At 44.7% G+C, this 14,618-nt stretch overlaps 1 protein-coding gene across 7 annotated transcripts in view; it reads right to left on the bottom strand.

Annotated features, from left to right (window-relative positions):
- FRMPD4 (FERM and PDZ domain containing 4) overlaps positions 1 to 14,618 on the bottom strand; it is an 836,952-nt gene that overhangs the window by 16,930 nt on the left and 805,404 nt on the right. For all 7 annotated transcript variants that reach the window (XM_032391205.1, XM_032391208.1, XM_032391207.1 and 4 more), the window contains 3 exons: positions 10,838 to 10,957; positions 4,893 to 5,029; positions 1,806 to 1,932 (listed from right to left, as the gene is read on the bottom strand). In XM_032391205.1, coding sequence (XP_032247096.1) covers positions 1,806 to 1,932; positions 4,893 to 5,029; positions 10,838 to 10,957 — 384 coding nt within the window. The remainder of the gene's footprint in view (positions 1 to 1,805; positions 1,933 to 4,892; positions 5,030 to 10,837; positions 10,958 to 14,618) is intronic.

Below are 14,618 nucleotides of genomic sequence, written 5' to 3'. Positions count from 1 at the left end.
AGCCCGTGGAAGAGGCTCTCCGCACTCATCTCAAGTTTGGTAGAGTTTTTGCAAGTTTTCAGGGAAAGTGACCTTTCTGTGCTCCAATCATTGGGGAAATGTTTGAACTTGCCAGAAGTCCCTGTTTGATTAGTTCAACTCAAGCATCTTTTGAGTTTCGTGGAGGATATAAAAAATAAAATTTATCCAGATAAAAGTTATCTTTTAAAGACTTAAAAAGGGAGATTCCCACATCCTCAAAGGAGTACTTGGTTGTTAACTATACCTAAATGCATGACCCTTTATGGCATTGTTAGTTAGCACTGTTCGGCCATCCTCCTCCTTTCGAAAACCCAGAGCACTTTGCAAATTGATTTGAAAGCAAACCACTCACTCTTGGCTAGAGAAACTGACCTTTATAGAAAAACAGAGATAGATAGATCCTAGAGCAGTTAACCGAATTGTTACAAAACCAGTGGGCCATGCTTGGAAAAAATCCTATGGAGCCAATTGAAAGAAACTAGCTTTGGGCCAATCAGAACTGAAATTTAAAAAAAAAAGGAAAATCTTTTTCTTTTTTTAAAGTTTACTTATTTGAGTAATCTTTACCCCCAACGCGGGGCTCGAAATCATGGCCACGAGATCAAGAGGCGCACACTCTACCCACTGAGCCAGCCCGGCACCCCTACAAAATCTGAGAGATCCTTGACGTCCTGCTAGATTTCTGTGAGCTGAATGCTTACAGAAATGAGGAAGTAAGGCAACCGTGGCTGGAAGGCGTCAAACCTGGTTTTACATTTTTAAAAAGCCATGGGGTGAGAAGGGAATAGCAATAAGTATGTTTTAGCCAGTAAAAATGACTTATAACCCAATACCAAGACCAAAGAATTACCCACATAAACAGTGATTTGTATTAGAGCTACCCAAGTTTCTATGGCCAATATCAACCATTAAGTGCTCTCGGGCTGTTACACTGCTTCCGACTTTATAGATCCTGTATTTTTAGGTTCCTCTTTCTGGTTCTTGAAACCCTTTGCTTTTTATTACCTATAAACATAACTCACCATTCTGACCCACAGTCTATTTTAAAATGTCCTTTCTGTTTCTTCTGATAAAAGAAAAAATAAGGGAGACTTTAACACTAACGATGGTGAATGGTAGAAATAATTTTACCTTCCCTTCGAAAGTAAGATTTAATTCAGTGGTTGTCAACCAGGGGTGATTTTGTTCCCCAGGGCCCATTTGGCAATGCCTAAAAACATTTTTCTATGTCATGATTGAGGGCTTCTTGTAGGTAGAGACCAGGGATGCTGCTAAATATCACACAAGAAACAAGACGGCCTCCCTCCCTCTCCCTCCCCCAGCAAAGAATGATTCCAAATGTCAACAAACCAACCGTGGTTTAAATAATGCGGTATCTGGTCTGCGAGGACTCTTCCTGGCTGCTGTGCATTTAAGACAGTCTGAGTGGTAAGCAAGAGCACGATGGAAATGTACAATTGTCTTGCAATTCTGTTCTCTAATCACAAGGTCTCAGTGGCTATGCAAGGTTCTCTTGCACGCACACGGGAACACATACACTCTCCGTGCAATAAGTCCATAGCTTACAAGAAATAAGTAAGTTTCCATAAGAACACTTACTTTTCATTAGCCTTAGAAACAGGTTAATAGTGGGGAAAGGGGGGGGGGGTTGGGGTTATACAGTTACTGCCTATGAAAATATGGTGCCAAGTATTTTATTCACGGGCTAATTTTAAACATTTTTAAAAATGCACGCAAGCCTTTCTCTTTAAAATCCATTTTCTATTAAGATGCAAATGTGATACCTTTTTACCCGGTGGTACCAAGTTTTGATTTGCTTTGACAAGGTGTGAAAGTGCTTTCTTTATGTTCTTCTCTTTCATGCTTTGCAGCACAGCAGAGGGAAGAAAAGTCTCTAATCCCCATTCTTTTCTGCAATAAAGAGCATATCTTTAATTTCATTCTTGTGATGATTAGTTATCTACGACAAAATGGCGCTCTGATGTATGTTGGAAGAAACGAACTCTGAGGAAGTCAGGAAATGGAGGTAGGTCCCCAATTAGGGAAGCAACTTCGAGTTTACACACAGAAAGCATACTATCTGAACAGTAATACATCTGTTTGCATTTTAAAGGAAACATATTCTTCCCTCTCCAGGGAGAATGCCTTTGGGACCAATGGAAATTGAAGAGACAATTTATCCAACCCACCTCAGAGTCTCACTGAATTCATTCACATACCTGAGTATGTATTTCCAACACGATTTCTCCCAGTTCCTTTGTTTATCGCCATTGTTACTACTCCCTGTCAGCCCACACGGTCATTCTCTCTTCACTTAGAAGGGCCTATGCAACTCCTTCAGGCCCCCAAACCATTCTTCCCTTCCTCCTCCCCAATGGCTGCTTCACTAGAAATACACACGTCTCTTCTCTGCCGGCCAGATGATGTCTGTCTAGGTCCTTCAAGCAACATTTCTTGCTGGTGTGTGTGTGTGTGTGTGTGTGTGTGTGTGTGTGTGTGTGGAGTCAGGGTGGGGTTCATGACCCTTAAGTATGTGTGGCACTGATGGGGAGGTGCAAACGTCACCAATAGGTGTTCATATACAAGAAAAACAGACAGATAGGACTGGGTTAATTAATACAGGTTTGTGAAGGGTCCATTTCCCCAGCAATGACTACAACCCTAGCCCAACAGTGCTCCGTATTTTGAACTCTATGAACTCCATCCTCATTGGTCAGGTACCCAACCAGTGTCTCCTAAATACTGTAAAGACCGTCAAGGTTTGGTTATTTCTCCTGTGCCAGATCCTCTCCAAAGAAGGGTAGGGAGATGGCCTTCCCCCACCTGACCATCCATGCCATCGCTAGTTAAGATGGGGTTTTTCATGATCACCATGTCCTCCTTCTCCTCCACTTGCACATATTTCTACCCATCACCTGGCACTCCTTATGGGGTGCCTGGTAATTCTACTTGTATCAGTATTTTAAATCATAACTTTTCATATCTTTTTTTAAAGATTTCATTTATTTATTTGAGAGAGTGCACGCATACATACAAGCAGGGGGAGGGGCAGAGGGAGAGGGAGAAGCAGGCTCCCTGCTGAGTGGGGAGCCCAAAGCAGGATCCCCAGATCACGACCTGAACTGCAGTCAGACGCTCAACCGACTGAGTCACCCAGGCCCCCCTCATATCTTTATAATCGGATCACAAGTCCTTTATGCTCAGGATTATAATTTATGCTTATTTGTACTTTCCACTGTCCTAGCATGAATACCACATAAAATGCTCAGTGAATAGGTGTTGGGTGAGTGAATTAATTAATGAGAACATTCTTACTCAAGCCAGTTATCTCTGGGAGGTTTCTGCCTGTACCATATTCCAACTGGTAAAATGTGGGGACAGACAGTCGGAACAGAAATGTATTTTAATGGTCTGAAAACCACGGCAGGTTGTTCAGGCCACCTTTTCACATGGAGGCCAGTATCATCCGTGCCCAGGAACATACGAAAAGGGGAACGGATGCGGGAGCGAATGTGTCCAGCTGAGCGTAAGACCTCTCTGTGAGCCGAGTCTCTCTCAGGCGACACTCACAGCCTGTGTGGCAAGAAAGAGATAAGCCACCTGCGACCAAGAGTGGGCCAAGAAGGGAAGGCCTGAGGTTCTCAAATTGCACACGAGGATTTGTCCCTCGGTGTAGACGGGAGAACTGAGAGTCGTGAGAACACAGGCCTCGGAGTCAGCGACCTGGAGCTCTCATCCTCCCGCACACAGGCTCACGAGGTCTGTTGAGAAGCAGCCACTTTGTTCCCTGGTGGGTCAAGCTGGCACGCGGGAATTTAGAAAGGCTTTACAGCTTCTTGGGAAGGTGGGATTTCAATGAGCTTGTACATCACTTGTGCAGATGGAGAGGGCTCTAAGGCTTTTAGTGTTAGGTGGAGATGTGGCTTCAGTCCTGCCATAAACTTTGAAATACGAGCGTTCCTTTCTTTAGCATCAGCGCTGCCAAGATTAAGAGAGTTGTGGCGGCTGCAGGCTTCTGAATCACCTACCACCGGGAAGCCGACAGACCGGGCGACAGGCTTCTCTTTGAAAGGACCACCCTTAAGGAGACCTAACTGAAGGCAACACAAACTGCTTATTTCTAAGCGGGGATCTTCTCCGGCCAAAGAGGTCGGAGTATATGCTGATGGCAAGCCAGAGAAGGCAGTCACATTTCCCAAACAACATTCGAATCCCAAAGCCAAGTTTGATCGCGTAGCACCCTTTCCCACCATTACAGTTTTTTTGCTACAAATACCATCCTTCCTGATTGTGACCGAGAGCGTTACTTTGATACTGCCCTTTAGCCCCCTGAAGCGATCTCAGGTAATGCGGGCCACTTTCTAAACACGGGTGCTTCCACTGATCACACGAACGTGGAGCGCCATGTGGAGCTGCACTGCCTGGGTTCGAATCCTGAGCCCTCTAGCTAGTAGCCGTGTGACTCGGGCAAGGTCCCTTGTCCTACGGTGCCTGGGTTGGCTCATCTGTAAAATACAGCTAAAATGCTACTGCTCTCCTAGGGACGTCATGAGAATCAAAGACCTTCATGTCTGAAAAGCACGGAGACCAAAGCTTGGCTTAAAATCAAGTCCGTTTAGGACTTCTAAAACGTATGCTTCATTTGAAATCTGATCCTCCTTTTAACCACACTTCGCTAAAGGTGGATTATGTAAGAAGTGGATCTCTTCCACCCAAAACGAACACGATGTTCATACATTGTGCCCATGTTGAACAAAAGCCCTTCCACAAACAAGATCAATTTTGGAAATAGAGACACGTCACAAATTGCACTTGGGCGTTACGGAGGCAGCATCCTTGTGCCTGAAACGGCTCTGAGGCTCAACACTTACTCGATGTATTTGAGAGAGATCTTCTGCGTTTGCTTGGTGGTAACGGTTGCGATGTACATTTGCAGAGCTGCCAGCCGCAGGGCTATGTCGTATTTCAGCTCAGGCCCAAACCGCTCCTGCACGACGTCGTTACAGCTCTGCAAAAAGAGACCAGCAGAGGGCGCCACGGGTCAAAGAATGGGCTGCAGCGCGCTGTCTCGGGGACAGGTGACCCGCACTTCCCCACAGTTCCAACCTTGGCTTCAAAGGCGAGGAGGCCAAACGTGGAAACACTTCCACCAGGCCGCTTGGAGCCCAGTCTGAACTGGGCTGCATGCACACACACAGAGACCACACAAAACATCCAACATTCATCGACAAGTGAGCTGCTATTTAAATACTTAGCTTTTTGTAAGAATAATAGGAATGTAGCTTGGTCTCCAAACACAGGTGCCGCAATGGAACACGCAAAGCACGGACAGCACCAAGTGCCTTCTGCTGGGGTTGGAATGCTGGGTTCGAACCCTATTCTTCCACTACAGAGGGGTGGAGACTTGGGCAAGCTCCTTAAATTGTTCCGTGCCTCAGTTTCCTCTTTTGTAAATTGGGGACAATACTGCTGCCCATTCACAGGGTTATGGTGAGGATTAAATGGCTGAACAACGTAAAGCCCTTAGGACTCTACCTGGTACGTTTTAAGTGTTTGTAGGCATACACGGCTGTCGTCACCAACGTCTTTAACTTCCTCTTCGCTATCTAGAGCAGCTTTTGGGAGGTGGAGTTAGCAAGGCAATGGACAGGAGCAGCTCTGGACTCACACCCCTCTGCTTCGGAATCTTGGCTTCACCAATGCCCCCCGCGCATGTAACTTCAACCACTTTCCTCTTGCAGCCTCAGTTTACTCATCTGTGCAATGGGGATTCGTGCCAAAGACCTCACTGGGGGTGGTGCCAAGACTGAATGAGCTACATATCATCGCAGTGCACTGGTGCGCTCAGTAAAGGGTTGCTATTGAAATCCTCGGTTCATTCCAGTGGTGCCTGCCCCTGCTGGGACTCTGAGGGCGTCATCCCATATCCCTGGGCCTCAGTTTGCTCATCTGTAAGAGGGAGATGCCTACATCACAGGGTGATGAGCATCAAATTGAAGAGGGGCTGAGAAACGTGCCAAGTCCTGTGTGACCCCAGTGACTGGCTTTCCAGTGGCGTGCTCACTCGTTAGGAGCAGAGCACGGAGCTGCACATTGCCGGGAAGCACGGCATTGCTTCATTACATTCTGCCTATGTGTGCGTATGCATTTTTGTTCTGGAAAACTAGGCTTTTGGACTAGAAAATATGATATTTAGCCTCCTTCTTCCTTGTTTGCCTTGTTCCGAGATTTCAAATGCAAAAACTGTCTCAGACTCTGTTTGGCTCTTTTCCAAGAACAGCACATTTGTGACCCCTTCCTATGTTGACTTGACTCAGTGCGAACACGTACCGCTATATGGTTTCTGTGCACAATATTTACCCTTCAAATACTTACCCATGCCCTAGTGGGGCCGTACAACGCATGCTCTGTCCCCACGGTCCAGGTTCGTGCTTCTCGGCTTATCCCTTCACCCCTAAGAGGGAAGTCCCATTCTCTTCCTGCCTCCATCCTTCATACGGTCTTCTACCTTTGCTTCTCCTTCACACCTTACACCTGTCAGGACCGCAAGCACTCCTCACTGGAAGCAGGTCTGACAGGGGGCGGGACACAGGGCGGGCTGAGTGAAGGCCCCCTCTGAGTGCCATTCCAGGCTGCCATTTTGTTCTAGTTTTGGGTTGCTCAGTTACTTCCCAGTGCCTAGGGGTGTCCATAAAGGGGCACCATGGGGTGGAGCTCTTGTGAGGGGGAGGTGGGGGAAGCCCCCGGGCACAGTGCCAGGCCATCACAAGCCCTTGATGCTCGCTGGTAAATCATTTTAATAAACGGCTTTCTCCTAGGACTGCTATTGCAGGTCATGTGTGAAACAGGAGTTTAGCATAGGACTTAGAGACAAAAGCTTTGAGCCTATGCTTTGTCAACTACTAATCGAATGACCTTGAACATGGCATTTCATCTCTCAAGTCTGTTTTCTTACCTGAAAAGTGGGCTAACTCTCAAGGTTGCTGGCACACCTCTTAAGGATGTTGCATAAACTGGAATGCGCTTTATTAGGGTGAGTCACCACTATAACTTCTCCGAAGAGTTGTGACTGGGACTGTTGTTTCCCACCCTTTTCATACCCTGTGTTTAACCAGACTTCTGGGTGAGGTTTTTGTCAAGGTGATTAGTCACTTAATTACATTATATAATTAGTTCAGACGGATCCTGGAGAATTAGTGTGAAGTCTGACATATATATTGTGTGGGACAGATCATGCTTTTATTACTCATAACTACAGGACTTAAAATACAGTCAACACAAGCAAATGGTGCTCATGGCTTTGCTGAATGGAGGTCCTCACATCACAGACTCTACTTAGGCCTAAGAAAGTTCATTTACAATGGACATGTTAGATATTAAAAAGGAAACCAACGCTGCACCAAGTGTTTTAAAACATTTCGTAGCCTCTTAGGTGTTGTCCTGTTTACGAATCATTGTAACCATCTTTTTCTTCCTAGATAGCGGACAGGTAATCATGAACTTCAACAGTCCGAGTGGTTAGGGTTTTCTGTTACTATATATGCTAAAATCTGTAAAATACCTCACAGCCCATTAGCGAGCAGGAGGTTAGCAGATAGTACCCCTGTTTTCATTGTCATGGTTCATCTAGAGTCAATGGCTATTGTCCTCAATAGGAACCCACAAAGCTGAATGGAGTTTGGTCTTTGTAATATGATCTATATCGTTTCTGTTTACTCTTTTGTTCTCTAGGCTAATTTTACTGCATCTTTTTAGTGCCTTAGAATCGATATGGGCACCCAGCACCATTTGCAGATCCACTGACTTATGTCAGACAGATAAGTTATTTTAGACCATACCTCACATTCTGTGAAACAGAGTCTGATGCCAAGAAATTCTCATTTCCTATTCTCGGTGGAGGACATAGGAGATGATGGTAGCTTAATTTTGGTCCACCACACATGGCTTCCCACCTTCCTCCCTCCCTCCATTGGCTACTCCTTGAAGGGGTGACTGGCTAGCCCACCAGCCATGCAACAGCCAAGGTGGGAAAGCAGAAACGTCATCCGTGTTTTTTGAGTCCCTGGGCAAGATCACCGGGCAGGTTTTCCGCTTCTTAGTGCAGTCACACAGGTATAAAAAGTGTATCTTTTGAATAAGGAAGCTCTCTATGCACTGCATCAGATTTGAGTAGACACGCCTTAAAAAAAGAATCGTGCTCAGCAGTACCTCTGGTCTACCTAAGAGGTCGGTCCTCTGTAGGGGAAACACAACCACATTCCTCTTTTGTAAATGCAATGGGCATTTTTAAATGGGATGTTTAGAACAGGAGAAGAGTAAAATGGTTTGGAAACATCATCTTGTGAATGGGAGGCATACGTAATTATAGGGAACGACAAGTGAACGCATCCAATGTGCTGACTGGCACCTATAACTACTTCCTTGCAACTAACAAGCTAAAAGACCTAGCATATCCTCTGAGCTGCTATGGCAGAGACCAGGGTTGGGTCTTCACAGGAGTAGGGGGATGAGGCAGTCACATCTGGGTTATTCGGCCTGCCGGGGAAGGGGGCATATAGTTGAGGGGTCCAGGTGACCAAAGTTGAACATTTAAAAAACCCAGGTCATGACAGTTTCACTGTTCTGGGTAGAAAACGGTGTAAGGTGCACCGCACATTTCTTTACTTGATGAACAGGGTATGCTGAATAGGACTTGCCTTTTCCAAATGACGCAGGGTTCTCTTCATGAACATTAATCATCCTACTGAGCTGCAAGTACCACAGTCTCTTCCAAAGACCACTGAGGTGGGGAATGTTTAAGCGGGTCTTGCCCTTAGTGCCCCATCTGCTGGAATGTTCTGGTACATATTCTGCTTTTTTCTCCTTCAGCTTAATTTCTGTTCTCTAGGGCTTATTGCCACTTTAATTTATGTCACCATTCCTAACCTCTGGCATTTATCCTGTCTATGTCTCTCCGCCATCTTCTACCTGTTTTCTTTTTCCACTCAACTTTTTAAAGCCCACAAAAGTTTTGAAATATACAAGAAAATGTTGAGAATAGGAAAACAAAAACCAGTGTATCAACTACCCAGAATTAACAAAGGTTTCTTTTTCCAACTTCTTTGCTTTTTATTTCTTACGGCTCCAGAAATCCTTGCCTTATACAGGCATGCCTGCCAGGTGATTTCAGAATACACTCACATAGACACTGACAGATACGACGTATGTGGTCCTCAGTTAGGACAACTCTGCAATTGTGGGAAGAATGCTGGGTTTTTTTTTTTGCCTTGCTTTGGCATTTTCTCCTTTTTTTGTCAGGGGAGGTTACATTTAGGTTTACAGTCTCTTTGAGTAGATCTAATGTGAGATGCTTAAACTTCAGGTAAACAGGTTCTTACTGTTTAATGTGATTGTACTGGGAATTTAAGTGAGAGTAATGGGAAGCAGTTATGGAAAAATACAGGAACATCTCCTAAATGTCAAACAAATAAATTCCCTCTGGGGCAAACTAGCAAAGATTCTCATCTCTTGAAGCCTTGTTTTTTGAGAATTATAACCCAGAACTGGAGATAGTCAGTCTGCAAAAGATACCATTTTCTTAAAATCTTATTGCCTTGAAATTAATTATTCCGTTATAAGGAATATCACATTTCAGAACAATCGAAGCACCAAAAAAAAAAAAAAAGTGAATGAGTAAATGAGTAAATAAAGGAGAAGGGAAAGAAAATCTTTTTTATAGTAGAATGCTAATTAATAAATGAAGAAGAAATAATGGAATTAGAAAAATCATCATTCTGAACCCTTGCAGTAATAATGGATTCTGGCAAGAACCATCAGTGAATACTAAAACCAGTGAGTGAAAGGGTATTAAGAGAGTTGCAAGTGCCTCTCCACAAATTACTTATTAATTACAAAAAAACTAGTAACTTCTGAATGGATAAATTTGGAGAACATCACTGTAACCAAGAGTCAAAGTTAACCTCATCATTACGGGGACAAATGGACATCATATGCCCCCCAGTGTGGTGCACTAATTAGGACATGAAGTCACGCATGTCTTTCTTCTGCCCAAATAACATAACCTCAACCTAATCAGGAGAAAACCTCACAGACACCCAAATTGAGAGATTGCTACAAAATAACTGACCAGTACTCCTTAAAACTGTCAAGGTGTTAGAAGTCAAAGAAAGACTAAGGAATAGTCTGGACTTAAGGAGATTGAAGTGACATGACAACTAGATGCAAAATGAGATCCTGGCGTGGATCCTGTTCTAGAAGAAAATGAATTTCTAGAAGAAAAAGGCCATTTTGGGGACAGTAGGCAAAATCTGGATATAGATTGTACACTAGGACAGAAATGTATCAGTGTTAAATTTTCTTATTTTGTTAATTATGCCATGATTATATAAGAAAATGTCTTTGCTACTAGGAAATACACACTAAAGTAGTTAGGGGTAAATGAGCAGGATTTGGAAAATGACATTCATGTGGTTTAGAAAAATAACGTGTGTGTGTGCACGCATGCATGCACACACGGGGGAACATGTGTTCTCACTAAAGATAAAGTAAATATGGTAAAATGTGAACAACTGGTGAATCTGGGTGAAGATTATCAAAGAGTTCTTTTACTACTCTTGCAACTTGCTCTTAAGTATGAAATGATTTCAAAATCCAAAGGGAAAATTAAAAAAAAACACCATGGAATCATTTCACAATGCACGGAGCTTGGGGTGGGGGACAAAGAAAGAAGATGCCAAATGAAAGAATTTAGGGGCAACATGCCACATTTAATTTATCCCCCAATATTAATATAAAACGTGCTCAAATTCTCACATACCTGAACATAGAGATATTCGAAAGCAACTGGATCTCTCCTTAAAAGGTCAATTGGATCCTTTGGGACGAAGCTAATTCGGAAAAGACACCTCATCTTATGGGAACTGGGCCGCTGTGTCACCTAGAAGATCAGACCAAACACAAGAATCCTTTAGTGCCGGCAGAGGGGCGCAGAAGCAAAGGGCAACTTCGTTTCAACACCAAGGAAGGAAGTGGTCAAAGTTCTTTTATGATGTGTCCTAGATACTCCCTGAAAGCTGCACATATCCTAGGTTGTGTTCCCCAGAAGCCAACCCTGAGATGAGGGACCTACTAAGGAACTGCTTCTGGGAGAGATGGGTAAGGGAGTGGGGGGGGAGCAGGTCAGGCAGGAGAGGAGCCAAGGAAAGGCAGAGTGCGCAGCAGTGGGTAGCTACAGCCTGACCCACAGGGGACTCAGGAGGATCATCTACACCGCAGAGCCACCAGGACCTGAGCCAAAGGACCACAGATCAGCCATTGGTTTCAGGCTGTCCCAGGGGGATGTGAATTTCCAGGTGTGGACAGAATGGGTTACCACAGTCTAGGGGCAGTCCTCTGAAGAAGATCCGAAGATGCTGGTGCCGGAAGTGATAGTTCACCAAAACTAGGGTGGGGGTGAGGGGTCAAAAAGGGGATCTGGAGGGAGAGTACTGTATGACACAGCTGTGAGTTTTTTCTAAATGAGACCCCAGACTGACTGCAGCAGGGAAAGCAGGACCTTGTCAACCTTGGATAACAATGCATTGTAAAGTCAGAAAACAAAAGTTTTGGCCTGAGCACTAAATCTGGAGTCCACAAGTTTCCAAACTACCCCAAACTTTCAATAACAGGACACTGTTCAAGGGAGCTTAGAATACACCGCAGGTTCTTCAGGGCTAAGGACCATGGATTGTTTTGTTTTCCTCTTTTACAGTACAGTGTAGGCCAACTACTAGGTGTTACGTTTCTTAATTCCCCCCCCCCCTTTTTTTTTAAAGATTTTATTTATTTATTTGACAGAGAGAGACACAGAGAGAGAGGAAACACAAGTAGGGGGAGTGGGAGAGGGAGAAGCAGGCTTCCAGCCGATCAGGGAGCCCGATGTGGGGCTTGATCCCAGGACCCTGGGACCATGACCTGAGCCGAAGGCAGACGCCTAACGACTGAGCCACCCACGCGCCCCTCTTAATTCCTTTTGCAACTGAAGGGAATCAGCCAATGTAATAGTAGATGCTTCATAAACAGCCAAATGAATACAAGACATTGGACTCCAAGGAAGAAGGTAAAAGCTCTTCGATTTCCCTTAAAGAGGTCAACAAGATGCATCTGAACCATGAACCACGAACCAACAGTTGCTCTACTTGTAGTTTCATGTACTTGTGTGTGCTTTTCTATGTATCTGTATGTAGCTTCATGGCCTTGTAACTCCTTTGTTACAGAGGACAAATCTGGCGAAATAAAAATGTTGGTGAACGGCAACTGAAAATTCAAAATAAAAACAGCAATAGCTTTACTGAACCCCATGTTGTGTGTGTGCACGCGCATTCTTCCAGTTGACATTGCTAATTTTGTTGAGCTGAAGAATTTCAATGGGAAAACACTCCTTTTAAAGGTATAAGGCATACTGAAAAGTAGTAACACTGACCCAGCTTTTTGGCTGTGGGCGGGATTACAGACCTGAGTGGACTCACCAGCCCCATGGGCTGGGGGCTGCTCATCACCAGCTGAAGGTCAACCAAACCAGGAAGAAGAAAATGTGGGAACTCTAAGAGACCCAAAGTGCTGCTCAGGCCTGCTGTGGGGTTGTACGGTGATGTCATAGGGTATTTTGTCAGAAGGTCTGGGCTGAGGTTAGAAAGTCGGGTATCATTTCATTACTGGTTAAAAATCTATCTTTCCCGAATTTTCCACAAGCGATCTGGAGTCTACTTTCATCATCAGGAGGGTGCACTAGTTTTGAGAAATCATGTAATGCAAAAAAAGCGCTTTAGACTCATTAGAAAATGCAGTCCATAAAAAGAACAGTCCCTAAAACAAACAAGAAAACAATTTGCTCGAAACTTACAGTAGTATGTAAATAGACAATAGTATTTTCTATGTAAAGTTTAGTTATAAGCTGCCAGAAACTCAGCTGTTTAAAAGTTCTTTTGAGGGTTTTCACCAAAATTGAATGTTTTAAATGAATTTTGTTATTGGACACATTTCTTATACTTACTCTCCCTTTCTGCCATGCCTATAAATATTCTGGTGATCAAGCTTTTCATATGCAGTGATTTCAGAGGCATATAGCTGGTTTGTCTCAGGAGATTTAAATCAAACAATTTTCTTTCTAGAGAGCATACTTGAAGTTTTAACACTTCGCTTTTAGTTCTGGCTAAACTTGAAACAAAGCCTCTTCTAGAAAGATAAGGGAAGAGTCAGGTTTAGGGGCTTTTTGTTTCCTTCTAACATTCTAACGGAGATTTAATAATCGGAAATCAATCTGGAACGAGAAATTATGTGTACCTAGCACCAAAAGAGACTCTGAAAGGATCGCTGTCCAGCTAAAATCATCAGCAAGCAGTTTTCCCATAAAGGCTATGTAGTAGATAGAAGTTCAGAGGGAACGTCTAACCACAAATATCAGAAAGTTGTGGGAGGTTTCATTAGACTCACAGCAACTGGCTGTCGGCCCCTACGCCCTTAGCATTTACCGCTACCAGCTGAAGGCTGCTCACTGCAAATACCTGTGACCATCGGCTGGCACCAGGCACCTGCAGAGCAGGGGACCGACTGCCCTCGGGAGCAGCCCACCACCACCACCACTGCCACCACCAAAGGACAAATGCCCCCGTGCCCCGCCGCTTAGGTGGGATACCTCCCTATGTTCTAGGCGTGTTCTCCACTGGCTCACAGTGCTCCCCAGTAGGACTGAACTCCAGCGGCCCACAGTAGAAACTGGCTCATTACCACGCTCTCTACTGGTGCCCCCGTTTTTCCCATTTCCCTTCCTCATCCTCTCCCAGTGCTTCCTGGTATCACCTCCCAAGAACCACGTGCCCCCAAGCCCTTGTCTTAAGTCCGGCGTCTGGAGGAACTCTGAGCCAGACAATGACCTTTCACATGGGGGATTCTGATTATCAGGGCTTGTTCCCCTAGAGCCAAGTACAAAAGAAGTCCTCTGTTTCCAAGGGAGTTTTGGCACAGGTTAAAATAATAAACAACACGAGACGTGATTTCAAATATCTGTAGGTCAATTTAAAACTGGTAAAGATAGGTCAAATGTAGGTGGAGGGCTATAAATGAACACAAACGATAGCTTTGTAACAAATTCCCTGCACTAAGTCGGACCGAATCAAGAGGTTTAGGGATATTGTGGGAGCAAACTTGTGGGACACCAGCTTCTAGTTATGCAACGACCAGGAAGCACTTTAGTGTGACAACACCTTCAGCTACTCTATCCATCTGGGGGCACCTTGACTCCTTGCTTCTCCTCCTGGTCTCCCTGCATGTCCCTCTCCCTCCCTAAAGTTCCCTTATCACTGAGCTCTCCCCACATAAAAGGAGCGTGTTGAAATCCCTTATACTTCCAGCAAACACTCTGCTTGTGTCGAATCACAAGAGAAGTCAGGGTGCCACGCTGAATTCAGCAGCCAAGCAGCCTGCTCGTCTCCTGAGCGAATAGATGGGGGTGGCGTTTTGGTAAAGCAGGAACTGGGACGTATTGGCGGATCACGTATTTACAGTGCGCAGCACTGGGGCAGGGATTTTAAGCTTCCACAAATAGTCGCGAGTATGCACCC

This window comes from Phoca vitulina, unplaced genomic scaffold (assembly GCF_004348235.1).
Source record: "Phoca vitulina isolate PV1807 unplaced genomic scaffold, GSC_HSeal_1.0 scaffold60, whole genome shotgun sequence".
In the NCBI taxonomy this organism is placed as follows: Eukaryota; Metazoa; Chordata; class Mammalia; order Carnivora; family Phocidae; genus Phoca; species Phoca vitulina.
This window is presented reverse-complemented; position numbering and strand designations above follow the sequence as displayed.